The sequence below is a fragment of the Rana temporaria genome, chromosome 9 (assembly GCF_905171775.1).
Source record: "Rana temporaria chromosome 9, aRanTem1.1, whole genome shotgun sequence".
NCBI classification, from domain to species: domain Eukaryota; kingdom Metazoa; phylum Chordata; class Amphibia; order Anura; family Ranidae; genus Rana; species Rana temporaria.
This window is the reverse complement of record NC_053497.1, coordinates 11,264,411-11,285,253: the sequence shown is the minus strand read 5'-3', so window position 1 is coordinate 11,285,253 and position 20,843 is coordinate 11,264,411. Positions and strand designations below refer to the sequence as shown.

General features: G+C 47.7%; 1 protein-coding gene across 1 annotated transcript in view; it reads right to left on the bottom strand.

Moving 5' to 3' along the window:
• The window catches only part of FRMPD3 (FERM and PDZ domain containing 3), a 166,435-nt gene that overhangs the window by 52,427 nt on the left and 93,165 nt on the right, over window positions 1-20,843 (bottom strand). The window contains exons 4-6 of the mRNA XM_040322776.1: window positions 16,146-16,248; window positions 7,253-7,298; window positions 4,808-4,912 (exon numbers count right to left, since the gene is read on the bottom strand). Of these exons, the coding sequence (XP_040178710.1) occupies window positions 4,808-4,912; window positions 7,253-7,298; window positions 16,146-16,248 (254 nt within the window). The remainder of the gene's footprint in view (window positions 1-4,807; window positions 4,913-7,252; window positions 7,299-16,145; window positions 16,249-20,843) is intronic.

The window sequence follows — 20,843 nt, the reverse complement described above, 5'->3', positions numbered from 1 at the left end:
TTCAGAGCGGCCAATATAAATGCAAGCTGACACACTACAGCAGACTGATAGGATCACAGTGCTTATAATAATTATTTGTATATTACTCATGGTAATTAACCCCTTGCCACCCAGGCCAATTCTGACACTTCTCTACTACTGTTGCACGGTACAGAGCTGCACGATTCTGGCTAAAATGAGAATTGCAATTTTTTTGCTTAGAAGATAGATCACGATTCTCTCGCGATTGTTGCGGCGTAACATCATCTTTCACATTAAAACAAAACAAAAAAAAAAATGGGCTAACTTCACTGTTTTGTTTTTATGGTTTTTATTATTCATTGAAGTGGGAAAATGCAGTGTGACATAACATATTGCAGCAATAGACATTGTATTCCCTAGAGTCTCTGCTAAAATATATATAATGTTTGGCAGTTCCAAGTAATTTTCTAGCAAATAATATTACTTTTTAACTTAAGAAACAAGTGTTGGACTTTAAGTGGTTAAATTTAGTTACAATGTTAGTTGGTTACAATGTTTCATTTTGTTTACAAACTTCGCAGACTGCCCAGATTTGTTCTTTACACACAGTAGTTTATCCCTTTGATCTAAGAAGGAAGCGTTAGTTACAATGTTTCCTGTTAAAAACTTGGCAGACTCTCCAGATATTTTCTTTTGACAGCTGAAAGTCTCTCCACTTATATGAAAGAATCAGCAAACTGTGCATTGGAGATCGTCAGGGGGGTTGAATCGAGATCACGATTTTTTTAACGATTAATTGTGCAGCTCTAGCACGGTATTTGCGCAGCAATTTTTCAAACATGTTTTTTTGGAAAAAAAACTGTTTTATTCATTAAAAAAACAGTTAGTTAAGTTAGCACAATTTTTTTTGGTATCCTAAGCGATGCTTTACATTTTTTTTAGGTTACATGTTTAGAGTTACAGAGGAGGTCTAGTACTAGAATTATTGTGCTCGCTCTAACGATCGTGGCGTATGTAACCTGTGTGTATCTGGCTCTGATACTACCAGTGCCTACCCAGCCACTCACTAGTATCTCTCCCCAGCCTGTCCCCACACACCCTCTCACCTGCTGACCTGTGGATGGGGGAATCACTCCTGCAGTGTTATTGTGTTCTGCCAGTGCGTACAATGATCAGTGTTGCTAACTATAGCTGGCAGCACTGATTGTTTTAAGAAAAACCTAACAGGCTGGTTGTACTCAAGTTGATTAATAGATTGACTTGTGTAAAACCAGCTAGCCCATACATAGATTGACTATGGCTGGTCTCTGCATAATTGGCGTAATTTCAATCCATGTATGACCCGCTTAACCACTACTCAGTCCCTAAATATCCTTCCACTCCTGTACATAGTGCTCACTGTCATACTCTCCACACTCCTCTCCTGTACATAGTGCCCACTGTCATACTCTCCACACTTCTCTCCTATACATAGTACCCACTGTCATACCCTACACACTCCTCTCCTGTACATAGTGCCCACTGTCATACCCTCCACACTCCTCTCCTATACATAGCGCCCACTGTCATACCCTTCACACTCCTCTCCTGTACATAGTGCCTGCTGTCATACACTTCTCTCCTGTACTTAGTGCCCACTGTCGCACCCTCCACACTCCTCTCCTGTACATACTGCTCACTGTCATACCCTCCACACTCCTCTCCTATACATAGTGCCCACTGTCATACCCTCCACACTCCTCTCCTATACATAGTGTTCACTGTCATACCCTCCACACTCCTCTCCTATACATAGAGCCCGCTATCATACCGTCTACATTCCTCTCCTGTACATACTGCCCACTGTCATACCCTCCACACTCCTCTCCTGTACATTCTGCCCCATCATACCCTCCACACTTCTCTCTGGTACGTACTACCCTCTGTCATACCCCCTCACTCTTCCTGTACATACTGCCCATTGTCATACCCTTCACACTCCTCTCCTGTACATAGTGCTTTTTTCCGTACCCTTTGTACTCCTCTCCTGTACATAGTGCCCACTGTTAGACCCTCCACATTCCTCTCCCTCACCTGCACATACTTCCCACTTATATACCGTCCATACTCCTCCCCTATGTCGCTTACCCACAAAAACAGTTCTTTAAAATTATACTGAATATCCTCAATGTTACCGGCTCTAGAATAGACACACTTTTGTTAGTTCAACTAAAGGAAATATCAGTTCTCATATTTGTTCTGCCCCATTATTAGTACTCATTTAATTTTGTGATTACTACTATGATGTATAGAGGAACATCGGGGATCTCAGCTACTCTAAATATAGCACTTATATAAAAAAGTGGCCCTGAAAATATTTTTTAAATGTTGGCAACTGTGCACTTAGGCACTGCCCAAGGGCCACCGTCCACCGGGTCAGTAGGGGGCCCCATGAGAGGCTCCTGGGATCCTGTGATAATAAAGCGGTAGTAAACTTTCCTGACATTACTACTTTTTAGAGGCCCTGGGGTAGGTTATGCCACAATTTACAAGTATGCACAGCATATTAGCACATTAGTGTACACTTCAATTTTCAGACTGAGCCCTCCAGTGCTGCGCTGCGATGAATCAGGCGGGGCCCGGGCACTTCCATCTTCACCCGGTCTTCCTTCTGGGTTCTGTGCCTTTGGTCACTTGCCTTGGCTGGGCTGCGTTCATGTCATTCCCACGCATTTATTTATTATTTATTACACCCCATTCACACCTCCACGACAAAATGCCCGACGCCGGCCGCTCGTGCCGCTGGAGGGGAGAATTCCCATTGCTGTCTATGAGATGGTTCACATCTCATAGACGCCGTACACCTGCGGCATGAAAAAAAGTCCCGGACCCTTTTTTTCAGGCGGCATTGGCGTTCGGCCATACAAAGCAATAGGAAGGATTTGTAAAAAAAAAGTTACACTATTCGCGGCAAAATACGCCGCGTACGCGGCGTTACTTGTCGCGGAGGTGTAAATGCAGCCTAAAAGGCCCCACCAAAATCCTCAGCACCAGGCCCATGATGTTCTTAATCTGGCCCTGAAGATCGCGACCATATGGTCAGGATCCGCCCACATGCCTGGACCGGCACACGGCTCAGCCTCTCAGTAAGCTGCTGAGAGCATGATCTGGTCGCTCCCACCCCCTCCACAGCTCAGCTCTCCAACGAGCAGGGAGGAGGGTGAAGAAAAGAAAGTCAGTGACTGACAGTCACCAGCTCTCTGCTCAGGGAGCTGTGAGAACCGAGCAATCGGTGATGTTTGATCTCTCGGTTCTCAGTGTTAGGCCCTGTACACACGATCGAACATGTCTGCTGAAACTGGTCCGCGGACCAGTTTCAGCGGACTGATCCGACCGTGTGTACAGCCTAGCAGACAGGTTTTTCCAGCAGACAAGTTTTAAAGCATGCTTTAAAACTTGTCGGCTGGAAACCCGTCCGTCCGACATGTCCGCTGGTTAGTACACCTAACCAGCGGACAGATATCTCCCGCATGCGTGGAATTGATTCGACGCATGCGTGGAAGTATTTTACTTCCTGGTTTGGTGACGTGGCGGCGTCAACGTCACCGCCACGTCACCGCGCTGTCTGTCCGCGGGGATTTCGGTTTGATGGTGTGTACAGCCATCAGATCGAAATCTCTGAGCGGACATGTCCGATGAAACCGGTCCGCGGACCGTTTTCATAGGACATGTTCGATGGTGTGTACGAGGCCTTAGAATTGACAGGGGACCGATGCAGCATCGGTTCGTAGCTGCATCCAGCTAGGTAAGTATTATTCTACAAAAAAATACATCTCTTTTAATGGTAAATAACACATGGGTTGCAACCATTTCTCTGTTGTATCTATGAAAGCAGCCGTGGTTGTCACACAGGATGGACTTTAAACATGTCTGCCTTTGTTCATCTATGTTACTTGATGGATCAATGGGGCTAGTAGTTAACACTATAAAGATAAGGTTCTTTGTGATTTCTTTTAAACATTTTCGCAGTGGTAGTCCGTATTGCATGGCACACAGGCACGGCCCCCCCTATCCAAGCACCCGGTCCCCTAATCTACATGCGGGGTGCCAGAGACTCTAATAGGCTTCAAATAAGGGTGGGGACGGGGTGCAGAGCACTGTGCCCTGAGCCCACCCAGTTGTGTGACAATAGCGAATGAATATTTGCTATTGTCTTCCTGATTCTCCTCCCGGCCAATCAGGAAGTGGGACACGTTTCCCGATTGATCGAAAGAAGAAGCAATCCTATTGGCCTAGGTGGAGGAGGGAGGAGACGCACGGCGGAAGTTACCGTGATGCAGAGGAGGAGACGCAGGGGAAGCCACCGCCCGCTCCATAGATGGGGTAAGTGCGGGGCTGATAACTGACCGACCAGGGGGGTGTGACCCATCCGCCGGGTGTCGGTGTGGCCCCCCCCCCAAAAATATGTAAATATAAAAAATATTCCACCAGCTGCCAATGCATTTTGGATGGAGTAAGCTAGGGTTATCACCTTTGTCGGTTTATGGTGCCATTGGTGTTCCATCGGGGGGGTTTCCCTTCCCTTCCTACTCCATACCCATAACAGGAAGTGGGAGGAAACTCTTCAAGAGTGAGGCAATCCCTGGTTGCCATCAGAACTAGTATTCCCCCTGGGAGATTTCACCTCTCTTCCTGTTCTGATGACAACTCCAAACTTGGGATTTTCTTTCACTTTCCCTGGTCACCAGGACAAATAGAGAGGGTGACTCTCCCTAACGGGGGTCAGCAATAAAAACTTGACATGTTTTGTAGCTCCTCTCCACTCTATCCAAAACAAAAACAAAAAAGTTTTGCTCTCATTACTTACTGCGTCTGTATCGCCGACGGTGACCAATTCCGAAAATCGGACCCTAGTTGGGTTGGAGCGAAGCTTCTCCTTCTTGGCTGCGCTAATGAATGCGGATTTTGGAGACTACAAGAACACAAATCAAATGTTGCCATTTTTTTTGCAAACACACACACAAAAAAACTTTTTTTATTACTGCAAAACCATTTGTTTTTTATTTGCTATAGCAGCTTGCTATGGGGGTACCTGAGCCCCACCCACTCTCTCAAATCATTAGCTCACTGGAACTAAGGGGCCAAGCCAGTAGCTTTGATTGACAGCAGTGGGAGCCAATGGCACTTTGCTGCTGTCTTAGCCAATGAGGAGGGAGAGTCCCGGGCAGCCGAGTCTTTCGCGCAACATCGCTAGTTGAAGAGGGGGGCTCAGGTAAGTATTAGGGGGGCTGATGCACAAATACGTTTTTTTTTTATCGTAATGCATAAAAACCCTCGGCCTTTACAACCATTTTAACCAAAATGCAGGTAAAGGACCCGGCCAGTTTTTGCGATTCAGCACTGCGTCGCTTTAACAAAATTTTTTAACAAAATTGGCGTCCTTTTTTTCCCACAAATAGAGATTTCTTTTGGTGGTATTTGATCACCTCTGCGGTTTTTATTTTTTGTGCTACAAACAAAAATAGAGCGACAATTTAGAAAAAAATGCTATATTTTTTCCTTTTTGCTATAATAAATATCCCCCAAAAATATATAAAAAAACTTTTTTTTTCCCTCAGTTTAGGCCGATACGTATTATTCTACCTATTTTTGGTAAAAAAAATATTGCAATACGCGTTTATCGATTGTTTTGCGCAAAATTTATAGGGCCAGATTCATGTAGAAATCCGGCGGCGTAACGTATCCCATTTACGTTACACCGCCGCAAGTTTTCAGCGTAAGTGCTTGATTCACAAAGCACCTGCCTGTAAACTTGCGGCGGCGTAGCGTAAAGCCGTCCGGTGCAAGCCCGCCTAATTCAAATGGGGCGTGTATCATTTAAATTAGGCGCGTTCCCGCGCCAAACGTACTGTGCATGCTCCGTTTTGAAATTTCCCGCCGTGCTTTGTGCGAAATGATGTCGCCCCGACGTAATGTTTTGAACGGTGACGTGTGTTATGTACTTTCGTATTCCCAGGCGACTTACGCAAAAAAAAAAAAATTTGAAATTCGACGCCGGAACGACGGCCATACTTTAACATGGGCTGTCTATTTTTACACCACCTAAATAGCAGCCGTAACTTTGCGATGGGAAAAGCCGACTAGCGACGACGTAAGAGCATGCGACGAACGCGCGTACCTTCGTGGATCGCCGTAAACAGCTAATTAGCATACCCGACGCGGAAAACGACGCAAACTCCACCCAGCGGGCGCCAAAGTATTGCACCTACGATCCGAAGGCGTACAAAGCCGTACGCCTGTCGGATCGAACCCAGAAACCGTCGTATCTTGGTTTGAGGATTCAAACTAAAGATACGACGCGGCAAATTTGAAAGTACGCCGGCGTATCAGTAGATACGCCGGCGTACTCGCTATGTGGATCTGGCCCATAGTGTTTACAAAATAGGGGGTATTTTTATGGCATTTTTATTAATATTTTTTTTTTTTACTAGTAATGGCAGCGATTTATTTTCGGTACTGCGACATCATGGCGGACACTTCGGACACTTTTGACACATTTTTGGGACCATTGGCATTTTTATAGCGATCAGTGCTATAAAAATGCATTGATAACTCTAAAAATGCCACTGGCAGTGAAGGGGTTAACATTAGGGGGCGGGGAAGGGGTTACGTATGTTCCCTGGGTGCGTTTTAACTGTAGGGGGAGTGGCCTCACTAGGGGAAATGACTGATCGCTGGTCATACATTGTATGAACAGAAGATCAGCATTTCTCTCCCTGACAGGACCGGGAGCTGTGTGTTTACATACACAGCTCCCGGTCCCCGCTCTGTAATGAGCGATCGCGAGTGGCCGGCGGCGATCGTGCCCGCCGGGCACGCGCACGGGAGTCGGGGGCGAGCGGGGGGCCTAGTGGCCTGCGCGAGAGCCGACATATAGCTACGTGCTCTCCAGTAGGGGAGCCGACCTGCCGCCGTTAAATGATGGCGGCTGGTCGGCAAGTAGTTAAGGACTCTTCGGTGTCTGCTACTGACAGCGGGATAATCACGGTAGTAATGGTTGTCCACGTGGGCTGCTATGGCTATTGTTATGCCACTGGTAGGGGGGTTCTCACTGCAAGGGTCGTTTTTTTTTTCTGCTGCCCAGAATTTGCCTTAAATCATAAAATACATCTAGGACGTTTCAGCCAACTATCCCACTTTTTGATTCGTCATCATCTCTCAAGGACTTTCCAACTATCAACAGCCATCCAACATCATGATAAAGGGATGATTAAGGAAACGATGTGCAGTATAACAAAACCCAATCACTTACTTGATGAGGTTGTAGAACTGTCAAAGTGATGGACTCCTTTGCATTCCTACAGCAACCAAAGAAAATAATGTATGCACCATTTTCTGGTTTCAAAAGGGCTATCCAAAGAATACAGTACGAAAAGCACATCAATGCCAAACTACAAACTCTAAAATGAAGGAGAACTGGGCAAAATTGCCTTTTGGAAGGGTTGAAATCGAATCTGGGGTTGAGCAAACGACTAAAATATTGTTTTACACGTCAATTATTATTTTTACAAATTAAAGATACAGTATATTACCAAAAGTATTGGGACACCTGCCTTTACATGAACTTTAATGGCATCCCGGTCTTAGTCCGTAGGGTTCAGAATTGAGTTGGCCCCGCCCTTTGCAGCTATAACAGCTTCAACTCTTCTAGGAAGGCCGTCCACAAGGTTTATCAGTTAGTCTATGCCTCTTTGGGAATGTTTGTGTTCTGTGGGGTTGAGGTCAGGACTCTGTACAGGCCTGTCAAGTTCCTCCACCCCAAACTTGCTCATCCATGTCTTTATGGGCTTTGATTTGTGCACTGGTCCAAATCATTTGGTGGATGGGGGGGGGGGGGGGGGATTATGGTTCAGGGGCTTGGCTTGGCTCCTTAGTTCCAGTGAAGATAAATCTTTTAAGCCTCGTACACACGATAGGTTAACCAGAGGACAATGGTCTGAAGGATGACCGAGGTTAACCGATGAAGCTGACTGATGGTACGTCGCACCTACACACCATAGGTTAAATAACCGATCGTGTCAGAACGCGGTGAAGTAAAACACAACAAAGTGCTGAAAAAAACGAAGTTCAATGCTTCCAAGCATGCGTCGACTTGATTCTGAGCATGCGTGGATTTTTAACCGATGGTTGTGCCTAGTAACGATCGGTTTTGACCTATCGGTTAGGAATCCATAGGTTAATTTTAAAGCAAGTTGGCTTTTTTTTAACCTATGGTTAAATAACCTATGGCAGGGTTTGACAAATTTGCTTGGAATCCAGGAGCCAGCTAAAAAAGTTAGGAGCCAGAAAACGCACCCCGTCCCGACGAGCTTGCGCGCAGAAGCGAACACATACGTGAGCAGCGCCCGCATATGTAAACGGTGTTCAAACCACACATGTGAGGCATCGCCGCGATTGGTAGAGTGAGAGCAATAATTCTAGCCCTAGTCCTCCTCTGTAAGGCCCGGTACACACGAGCAAACATGTACGATGAAAGCGGTCCGTCGGACCGTTTTCACCGTACATGCCTGCCAGAGGGCTTCTGTACGATGGTTGTACTAACCATCGTACAGAAGTCCGCGCGTAAACACTACGCGGGGCGTGTCCGCGTCGTCGCCGCGACGATGACGCGGCGATGACGCAGCGACGTGGGCGGGCCTGCCATTTAAAGGCTTCCACGCATGCGTCAAAGTCATTCGACGCATGCGAGGGACGGCGGGCGCTCGGACATGTACGGTAGGTCTGTACTGACGACCATACATGTCCGAGCGGGCAGGATTCCAGCGGATGGTTTTAAAACACGTCCAGGAATATTTGTCTGCTGGGAAAAGGCCCGGCGGGTTTGCTGGAATTCGGCCTGCTCGTGCCTACCAGTTTCAGCATACATGTTTGGTCGTGTGTACGGGGCCTAACTCAAAACATGCAACCTGTAGATTTTTTTAAACGTCGCCTATGAAGATTTTAAAGGGTAAAAGTTTGTCGGCATTCCACGCAATTTTGAAGCGTGACATGTATGAATTTACTCGGTGTAACATTATCTTTCATAATATTAAAAAAAATGGGGATAACTTTACTGTTGTCTTATTTTTTAATTAAAAAAAGTTGAATTTTTTCCCAAAAAAGTGCGCTTGTAAGACCGCTGCGCAAATACGGCGTGACAGAAAGTATTGCAACGATCGCCATTTTATTCTCTAGGGTGTTAGAATAAAAAATATATATAATGTTTGGGGGTTCTAATTAGAGGGAAGAAGATGGCAGTGAAAAATAGTGAAAAATTACATTAGAATTGCTGTTTAACTTGTAATGCTTAACTTGTAATACCAACGGCCACCACCAGGTGGCGCCAGCTCACACATCTGGTGGTAATAACCTGTAATACCAACGGCTCACCACCAGATGGCACCTTCCAAGCCAAGTCGCCAGGACACCATTTCTAGTCGCCATGGCGACCGGGATTTGTCGAGCCCTGACCTATGGGGCCCACACACGATCGGTTTTGACCGATGAAAGCCGTCCTCCAGACCGTTGTCCTCTGGCTATCCTATCGTGTGTACGAGGCCTTAAGGCATCGGCATACATGTTGGACAATTTGAATGCTACCAACTTTGTAGGAACAGTTTGGGGATGGCCCCTTCCTGTTCCAACATGTCTGCGCAGGACGTCTTGTCCAACATCAGTGCCTGATCTCACAAATGCACTTCTGGAAGAATGGTCAAACATTCCCATAGACACCCTCCTAAGTCTGGACGGCCTTCCCAGAAGAGCTGAAGCTGTTGTAGCTGCAAAGGGCGGGGCCAACTCAATATTGAACCCTACAGACTAAAACTGGGATGCCATTAAAGTTCATGGCCCGGATTCGCGTAGAAGCGCGCATCTTTGTGCGGGCGTAACGTATCCTATTTACGTTGCGCCTCCGCAACTTTGTCAGGCAAGTGCAGTATTCTCAAACCAAAGTTGCGGCGGCGTAGCGTAAATAGGCCAGCGTAAGCCCGCCTAATTCAAATGTGGAAGATGTGGGCGTGTGTTATGTAAATTTAATGTGACCCCGCGTAAATGACGCTTTTTACGAACGGCACATGCGCCGTCCGTGAAAGTATCCCAGTGCGCATGATCCAAATTAACCCGCAAGAAGCCAATGCTTTCGACGTGAACGTAAATGACGCACAGCCCTATTCGCGAAAGACTTACGCAAACAACGTAAAACGTGAAAAATTCGACGCTGTTCCGACGACCATACTTAACATTGCTACGCCTCATATAGCAGGGGTAACTTTATGCCGGGAAAAGCCTAACGTAAACGGCGTATCTGTACTGCGTCGGCTGGGCGTACGTTCGTGAATTGGCGTATCTAGCTGATTTACATATTTCTAGGTGTAAATCAGCGTACACGCCCCTAGCGGCCAGCGTAACTATGCAGTTAAGATACGACGGCGTAGGAGACTTACGCTGGTCGTATCTTATACAAATTCTGGCGTATCTGATTCTTTGAATCAGGCGCCAAGATGCGACGGCTCAGACTCAGAGTTACGATGGCGTATCTGGAGATACGCCGGCGTAACTCGTACGAGAATCTGGGCCCATGTGCGTGTAAAGGCAGGCGTCCCAATACTTTTGGTAATATAGTGTATGTAAAACCAAAAATGGAGATGGTGTGGGGAAGGATTAGAAACACCTATTGGGTTGTTAGTGCTACCTGGGCCTCCATTGTAGATGTTTACCCTTCCCAAATTACATCAGAAAACATTTGATTTTCCCCGAGCCACAAAAATGTTGATGTTTTTGGGAAAAAATTTCCTCTAATAAAGAAAAAACACCAGTCCATTCTAGTTTACTCATTGTAAGGATCAAAACAATAAGACAGCCATGCTAATTTTCTACAGGCATCTACCTGATGTGTTAGGCCCCGTACACACGGCCGAGGAACTCGACGTGCCAAGCACGTCGAGTTCCTCGTCGAGTTCTGGGATGAAGCCGCCGAGGAGCTCGGCGGGCCGCCTTCTCCCATAGAACAACGAGAAAATAGAGAACATGTTCTCTATTTTCTCGACGAGCTCCTCGGCGGCTCCATCGAGCCAAAAGTGTACAGACGAGCGAGTTTCTCGGCAGAATCCGGGTTTTGACCGAGTTTCTTGGTGAATTCTGCCGAGAAACTCTGTCGTGTGTACGAGGCCTTAGGCCTTCTTAATGGTCAACCCCATTAAACTCAAACTTGTGGAATACAGTTTATAGACTGGTCATTTTTCCCACCTTTGCATTGGACACCATTGGCCCGGATTCAAGAAGCAATTGCAATTGCACCATAGTTACACAGCGCAATTGCTTACTTGCGCCGGCGTAACGAATGCTCCTGATTCAGGAACCTCGTTACGCCAACTGCAGCCTAAGATATGCGCGGCATAAGGCTCTTATGCCTGCATATCTTAGGCTGCATTCTTGCGATGGCCGCTAGGTGGCGTTCCCATTGTGCTCAGCGTATAATATGCAAATTGCATACTAACGCCGAATCACAGCGTTACGCGAGCCCTGCGTATGCAGTTTACGTAGTTTCCGTATGGCGTCTTTCGCGTAAGGCTGCCCCTGCTATTAGCAGGGGCAGCCAATGTTACGTATACCCGTCGTTCCCGCGTTGCGAAATTTCAAATTTACGTAGTTTGCGTAAGTGATTCGTCATTTGCCGCAATGCACGTCGGGAAAGTTTCCCGATGGAGCATGCGCTCTACGATCGGCGCGGGAACGCGCCTAATTTAAATGATTCCCGCCCCCTACGGGATCATTTAAATTGCGCGTGCTTACGCCGGGCATTTTGCCGGCACGCCCACGCAATTTACAGAGCTACTGCTCCGTGAATTAAGGTCAGCGCAGTAAATTCGCGGGGGGCAGGGCAATCTACCCCATTGGGGTAGATTCAGGTACATTTGCGCTTTTTTTGCAGAGGCGCAGGGCAACGTTTTTGCCCTGCGCCCCCGCAAATTTACTGTGCTGCCCTTGATTCACGGAGCAGTAGCTCCGTAAATTGCGTGGGCGCGCCGGCAAAATGCCCAGCGTAAGCGCGCGCAATTTAAATGATCCCGTAGGGGGCGGGAATCATTTAAATTAGGCGGGTTCCCGCGCCGATCGTAGAGCGCATGCATACTTTCCCGACGTGCATTGCGGAAAATGACGTCGCAAGGACGTCATTTGCTTCAAAGTGAACGTGAATGGCGTCCAGCGCCATTCACGAATCACTTACGCAAACTACGTAAATTTGAAATTTCGCGACGCGGGAACGACGGGTATACATAACATTGGCTGCCCCTGGTAATATTACCAGGGGCAGCCTTAGGCGAAAGACGCCGTACGGAAACGACATAAACTGCGTACGCAGGGCTCGCGTAATGTTGTGAATCGGCGTTAGTATGCAATTTGCATACTATACGCTGAGCACAACGGGAACGCCACCTAGCGGCCATCGCAAGAATGCAGCCTAAGATATGCGGGCATAAGAGCCTTATGCCGCGCATATCTTAGGCTGCAGTCGGCGTAACGAGGTTCCTGAATCAGGAGCATTCGTTACGCCGGGGCAAGTAAGCAATTGCGCTGTGTAACTATGGTTACACAGGCGCAATTGCTTCTTGAATCCGGGCCAATGTTCATAACATTGCCCAATGCAAGCCTTTTTTTTTAATGCTTCTTAAAGGGTCCCCTCATAATGAAGAGTGGATGTCCGTTATGCCAGCTTTTCTCAACTTTTTTTTTTACCCCGGAGGAACCTCTAAAAACAATTTCAAGTCCTAGGGAACCCTTCCTAAAACCAATTCATTGGGGATCAATGGTCAGCATGACCCTTACAGAGGTGGTTAAAATGCCAACCTTACAGATAGCTGAAAAGATAATTGGTGTTTCGCTACCGGCTCTGCCTAGTGGCATCATCAGGCACCATCAAATAGGAGGTCAATCAGCCACAGTTCAAAGAACCCCCCCCCCCCCCATGCTACCCCCAAGGGCCACGACAGCCTCCTTAGCACTCCATCTCCAGCTTCCAACTGCCCCTGTTGGCATGACCCAAGAGTATTTAAGAGGTGGCCGCCCCCTGCCAGCCCACTTTGCTGGGGAATGGCTGAGACCCTCATCAATACTCTAGGCAGCTCCTCCTAACCTTCCACCTATTCTTCTGGAAGCTTCTCCAAGGTTCCAGCAAGTAGGGGGAGGTACCAGAGTTGCTGGCTTTTTATCATGATCACTTAGTGGCCCTGTTCCTCATTCCAGTACCCGGGTGCTGACTGTTGCTTTTCCCCTGTCTGTGTTCACATGTTAGCTGATTGATCTAGTCAGTCACCTGATATAAGCAAACCAAACCCTTTATCCCTTGCTTGTGATAGAGACAGACTTACTCTTGCATTGTTCTAGATCAGTGATGGGGAACCTCGGCACCCTAGATGTTTTGGAACTACATCTCCCATGATGCTCAACTACACTGCAGAGTTCCTGAGCATCATGGGAAATGTAGTTCCAAAACATCTGGGGTGCCAAGGTTCCCCATCACTGTTCTAGACCAAGCCTCCCGTTAGTCTGCCTTGCTTGCTGTTGGTTCCCCTGTGTATGAGACAGATTGGATACTGGACTATCCCCTGAACTCAGCTTGCCTTTTACCTGGAACAGATACTGGATTTTCCCCTGAGCTCAGCCTGCCTTCATACCTGAACTGCCTTTGAACCACGCTATCTATCTGCTAAACTGCAAGTTCCTGTTTGCTTTGCTCAGTTCGCATCAGCCCTGGCGTGGCAGCCAGACACTATAGCATGGTGTATAAGACCTGGGAGAAACCAAGTATCGGTAGGCCTGCTTGTCGTAAGGGAAAGGGGGCTGCTATAGGTGAAGCACACAGTAGCCAGCTATAGTGTCTGACCAACTGCGTTGGGGTAGACGTGACATTTGTGACACTGATGAGTCAACCAACCTCCCTGAGTCACTCATCCCTGACCCAGATTCAACCCAGCCTGGCTCTCAGCCAAAAAGTTAGATTTTATTTCCATCATTTACACTTTCAAAATGACAGAAAACAAAAAAATGGCGTCTGCAAAAGTTTGGGCACCCTGCAGAGTTAATATCTTGTACTGCCCCCTTTGGTAAGTATCACAGCTTGTAAACGCTTTTTGTAGCCAGCCAAGAGTCTTTCAATTCATGTGTAAGGTATCTTTGCCTGTTCTTCCTTACTTTTGTCTTCCAGGTCTTTGAGATTTCTGGGCTGTCTGTCACGCACTGCTCTTTTAAGGTCTAGCCATAGATTTTCAATTATGTTGAGGTCAGGAGATTGTGAAGGCCATGGCAAAACCTTCAGTTTACGCCTCTTGATGTATTCCCCCGTAGATTTTGAGGTGCGTTTAGGACCATTATCCATTTGTAGAAGACATCCTCTCTTTAACTTCAGCTTTTTCACAGATGGCATCAAGTTACCATCCAAAATTTGCTGAAATGTTATTGAATCCATTTTTCCTTCTACTCGTGAAATGTTCCCTGTGCCACTGGCTGCAATACAACCCCAAAGCATGATTGATCCACCCCCATGCTTCACAGTTGGACAGAGGTTCTTTTCATTAAATTCTGTGCCCTTTCTTCTCCAAACGTACCTTTGCTCATTCCGGCCAAAAAGTTCCATTTTAACCTCATGGGTCCACAGAACTTGTTTCCAAAATGCATCAGGCTTGTCTATATGTTCATTTGCAGGGTTCAAACGCTGATTTTTGTGGTGAGGACGTAGAAGAGGTTTTCTTCTGATGACTCTTCCATGAAGACCATATTTGTACAAGTATCTCTTTATAGTGGAATAATGTACCACAACTCCAGTGTCTGCCAGATCTTTCTGGAGGGATGGTGCCGTCAAACGTGGGTTTTGAATTGCTTTTCTCACAATCTTGCGAGCTGTTCTGTCTGATATTTTTCTTGGTCTTCCAGATCTTGCTTTAACTTCCACTGTTCCTGATGACTGCCATTTCTTAATTACATTCCGAACAGAGGATATTGACATCTGAAAACGCTTTGCTATCTTCTTATAGCCTTCTCCAGCTTTGTGAGCGGCAACTATTTTCACTTTCAGTTTTCTAGACAACTGCTTAGAAGAACCCATGGTGCTGATTGTTGGGGCAAGGTCAGATGAGTCTGGGCATTTAAAACCTTTGAGATTGACATCACCTGGTCTTCCCAGACGACGATTGAGAACAATCCATGACACTGGCAGGTCTCAGCTTTGCAAAGGGGGCAGTGCATGCTAGAAATTCTGCAGGGTGCCCAAACTTTTGCAGACGCCATTTTTTTGTTTTCTGTCATTTTGAAAGTGTAAATGATGGAAATAAAATCTAACTTTTTTTGACATATTATAAGAATGTCTGATCTGTAATTTGATGCCTTTTGGAGATTTTTCCATCTTTCCTTGGCTTCGTTATGAACATTAATACAAATTTTTACCTGGGGTGCCCAAATTTTCGATCCCCACTGTACATGGAACTTACAAACCAACAATTAAAATGATCTTTGACTCTTCCGTCCGTTTTTGGTCTGGCGCTCCTTTCAGTATTACTGTAGTTTGAGTTGCTGTTGAGTGCCCATTGCTGCATAAGAGCCGCCACTCAAGAGCTATTGAACTTGTTTGATGTTGGCCTTCATCTGACTATACGTAGATGTTTAAAAAGGTTCTACAGGCCATGTCAGGTCAGTCTCTCCTACTCCCGACACTTTTTTTTCCCATTTATTAAAATAGATAGGGCTTAACTTGCTTCAAAGAGAAGCAAAAGCGCTAAGCACATTTGTAACGCACAGTAAGGTCATACTGCAGCTTCATACATATTCCCCCAAGTGTATTACCTGCTGGTAGCTCAGGACTACAGCAATTGTTATTGAACAGGGGCTTGTACATTTGTATTGGTCTAATTGGATTGTTCTGTTCCCGAAAAACCCCGCTAGGCGTCAAGGTCTCCCCTTGGAGAGTAAAGACTCCCACCGACTCGTAAAGAAAAATAGAAGCAAAGCGCAAGCCCATTTCCAACTGACCTGGAAGCATCTCCGCACTATTGGGCAGTAATCACGTCTTTTCAATAGAATACCAATAGGCTGAGCTCTGCAATAAAATTACAACGGAGAAGCCGCTATACCCAACCCCATTAATAGAGCGGTCTCCTTTTTTTTTTCCTTACCTGACCAGCTCGATGAATCTCTCCCTCGGAGCCCCGCTCACATCCTCATCATCGATGGATAAAATCTGATCTCCTGAAAGCAATTTGTTCTCGGAGGGTCCACCTGAAATAAGAAGAAATTCAAGGATTTGAATTGAGTCCATATTTTCATTAGTATTCTATTCAGGGATGACATACGGAGAAGGTGAGACAAAACACATACACTTATGTTGCTAATAAAATATCCAGAATAGAGTTTTAGTGCTGAAAGGGGAATAGTTCTAAAATCCATAATAGCTCACCAATTATATAAAAAAAGAAGCGGCGTATGTTGAGCCAAAAACTCATTTTTAACGTTTTAGATGGAGTGGGGGAGGTTTTAGAACCCTTGTCGGATTTTTTTACCAGTTTCTGAAGCTCTGTTAAAGCCGTGCCGTCTGGGCTCCCCATGGGGTGCCGCCAGCACAGGACCCAGTTTTCCTGGATTGGTGTCATTGTTGAGTTGCATGATGCAGGTTGGCTGGCCTCTAGCACCATAAAAAGCAATGACACTGTAGTACCAAGATGCACAGAGTCATTCGTTGCTATGGTGTTGGCGCCGGACCCGGCCCGTCTGCACCATGGCAATGCCCCCTGCATTCAGGAGAGGATGGAGGTCAACCACCTCCACACTGGGAGGGCTTTGTGATTGGGGGATATGTGATGGAAGGACTGTGTGATTGGCAGGCTCTGTGTTGGGAAGACTGTGTGATTGGGGGGCTCTGTGATGAAAGGACTGTGTGATTGGGGGGCTCTGTGATTGGGGGGCTCTGTGATGGGAAGGCTGTGTGATTGGGGGGCTCTGTGATGGGAAGACTGTGTGATTGGGGGGCTCTGTGATGAGAGAACTGTGTGATTGGGGGATATGTGATGGGAAGACTGTGTGATTGGGGGGCTCTGTGATGGGAAGACTGTGTGATTGGGGGGCTCTGTGATGGGAGGACTGTGTGATTGGGGGGCTCTGATGGGAAGACTGTGTGATTGGGGGGCTCTGTGATGGGAGAATTGTGTGATTGGGGGGCTCTGTGATGGGAGGACTGTGTGATTGGGGGGCTCTGTGATGGGAGGACTGTGTGATTGGGGGGCTCTGTGATGGGAGGACTGTGTGATTGGGGGGCTCTGTGATGGGAGGACTGTGTGATTGGGGGGCTCTGTGATGGGAGTACTGTGTGATTGGGGGGCTCTGTGATGGGAGTACTGTGTGATTGGGGGGCTCTGTGATGGGAAGACTGTGTGATTGGGGGGCTCTGTGTTGGGAAGACTGTGTGATTGGGGGGCTCTGTGATGGGAGTACTGTGTGATTGGGGGGCTCTGATGGGAAGACTGTGTGATTGGGGGGCTCTGTGATGAGAGGACTGTGTGATTGGGGGGCTCTGTGATGAGAGGACTGTGTGATTGGGGGGCTCTGTGATGGGAAGACTGTGTGATTGGGGGGCTCTGTGATGGGAAGACTGTGTGATTGGGGGGCTCTGTGATGGGAAGACTGTGTGATTGGGGGGCTCTGTGATGAGAGAACTGTGTGATTGGGGGATATGTGATGGGAAGACTGTGTGATTGGGGGGCTCTGTGATGGGAAGACTGTGTGATTGGGGGGCTCTGTGATGGGAAGACTGTGTGATTGGGGGGCTCTGTGATGGGAGTACTGTGTGATTGGGGGGCTCTGTGTTGGGAAGACTGTGTGATTGGGGGGCTCTGTGATGGGAGTACTGTGTGATTGGGGGGCTCTGATGGGAAGACTGTGTGATTGGGGGGCTCTGTGATTGAAAGACTGTGTGATTGGGGGCTCTGTGATGGGAGTACTGTGTGATTGGGGGGCTCTGTGATGGGAGTACTGTGTGATTGGGGGGCTCTGTGATGGGAGTACTGTGTGATTGGGGGGCTCTGTGATGGGAGGACTGTGTGATTGGGGGGCTGTGTGATGGGAGTACTGTGTGATTGGGGGGCTATGGGATGGGAGGACTGTGTGATTGGGGGGCTCTCTGATGGGAGAATTGTGTGATTGGGGGGCTATGTGATGGTAAGACTGTGTGATTGGGGGGCTATGTGATGGGAGTACTGTGTGATTGGGGGGCTCTGTGATGGGAGTACTGTGTGATTGGGGGGCTCTGTGATGGGAGTACTGTGTGATTGGGGGGATATGGGATGGGAGGACTGTGTGATTGGGGGGCTATGGGATGGGAGGACTGTGTGATTGGGGGGCTCTGTGATTGGAGGACTGTGTGATTGGGGGGCTCTGTGATGGGAGGACTGTGTGATTGGGGGGCTCTGTGATGAAAGGACTGTGTGATTGGGGGGCTCTGTGATTGGGGGGCTCTGTGATGGGAAGGCTGTGTGATTGGGGGGCTCTGTGATGGGAAGACTGTGTGATTGGGGGGCTCTGTGATGAGAGAACTGTGTGATTGGGGGATATGTGATGGGAAGACTGTGTGATTGGGGGGCTCTGTGATGGGAAGACTGTGTGATTGGGGGGCTCTGTGATGGGAGGACTGTGTGATTGGGGGGCTCTGATGGGAAGACTGTGTGATTGGGGGGCTCTGTGATGGGAGAATTGTGTGATTGGGGGGCTCTGTGATGGGAGGACTGTGTGATTGGGGGGCTCTGTGATGGGAGGACTGTGTGATTGGGGGGCTCTGTGATGGGAGGACTGTGTGATTGGGGGGCTCTGTGATGGGAGGACTGTGTGATTGGGGGGCTCTGTGATGGGAGTACTGTGTGATTGGGGGGCTCTGTGATGGGAGTACTGTGTGATTGGGGGGCTCTGTGATGGGAGTACTGTGTGATTGGGGGGCTCTGTGATGGGAAGACTGTGTGATTGGGGGGCTCTGTGATGGGAGTACTGTGTGATTGGGGGGCTCTGTGATGGGAGGACTGTGTGATTGGGGGGCTCTGTGATGGGAGTACTGTGTGATTGGGGGGCTCTGTGATGGGAGTACTGTGTGATTGGGGGGCTCTGTGATGGGAAGACTGTGTGATTGGGGGGCTCTGTGTTGGGAAGACTGTGTGATTGGGGGGCTCTGTGATGGGAAGACTGTGTGATTGGGGGGCTCTGATGGGAAGACTGTGTGATTGGGGGGCTCTGTGATGAGAGGACTGTGTGATTGGGGGGCTCTGTGATGAGAGGACTGTGTGATTGGGGGGCTCTGTGATGGGAAGACTGTGTGATTGGGGGGCTCTGTGATGGGAAGACTGTGTGATTGGGGGGCTCTGTGATGGGAAGACTGTGTGATTGGGGGGCTCTGTGATGAGAGAACTGTGTGATTGGGGGATATGTGATGGGAAGACTGTGTGATTGGGGGGCTCTGTGATGGGAAGACTGTGTGATTGGGGGGCTCTGTGATGGGAAGACTGTGTGATTGGGGGGCTCTGTGATGGGAGTACTGTGTGATTGGGGGGCTCTGTGTTGGGAAGACTGTGTGATTGGGGGGCTCTGTGATGGGAGTACTGTGTGATTGGGGGGCTCTGATGGGAAGACTGTGTGATTGGGGGGCTCTGTGATTGAAAGACTGTGTGATTGGGGGCTCTGTGATGGGAGTACTGTGTGATTGGGGGGCTCTGTGATGGGAGTACTGTGTGATTGGGGGGCTCTGTGATGGGAGTACTGTGTGATTGGGGGGCTCTGTGATGGGAGGACTGTGTGATTGGGGGGCTGTGTGATGGGAGTACTGTGTGATTGGGGGGCTATGGGATGGGAGGACTGTGTGATTGGGGGGCTCTCTGATGGGAGAATTGTGTGATTGGGGGGCTATGTGATGGGAAGACTGTGTGATTGGGGGGCTATGTGATGGGAGTACTGTGTGATTGGGGGGCTCTGTGATGGGAGTACTGTGTGATTGGGGGGATATGGGATGGGAGGACTGTGTGATTGGGGGGCTATGGGATGGGAGGACTGTGTGATTGGGGGGCTCTGTGATTGGAGGACTGTGTGATTGGGGGGCTCTGTGATGGGAGGACTGTGTGATTGGGGGGCTCTGTGATTGGAGGACTGTGTAATTGGGGGGCTCTGTGATGGGAGTACTGTGTGATTGGGGGGATATGGGATGGGAGGACTGTGTGATTGGGGGGCTATGGGATGGGAGGACTGTGTGATTGGGGGGCTCTGTGATTGGAGGACTGTGTGATTGGGGGGCTCTGTGATGGGAGTACTGTGTGATTGGGGGGCTCTGTGATGGGAGGACTGTGTAATTGGGGGGGGGGGGGGTGTATTTGGATAGCCTCTTATGGATGGGGGGGGGGACTCTCATGGGGGTACTGTGATGTAATAGGGACTTTGATGTATAGGGAGGTCTCTGATGAGATAGATTCTGACGTGATATGATGTGGTAATATAGTGTATATACAGTGTGTTTATATATATATATATAATTTTTTTTATAAAATATGTTTCTATTTAACCCCTAATTAATGCTTGGTTTACTCTAACCATCCCCCCAAGTTGACTCCTCCTCCTCAAATTTTTCTGCAGTTTACTTATTTTTTCTGCTTTTCTACAGTTAATATTTAATCCTTTTTTTTACTTTCACAGTTTTTTACCTTTAAAATGTAATCCTTTTTTTCACTTTTACTAGCTTTGTTCGTTATTTTTTTTTTTCCATGTTGCATTAAAAAAAAAAAATGCACAAAATTTAAAAAATAGTCCTCCTACTCTTGTATTGAGTTGCATTATATTTCTTCCCTTTTTTT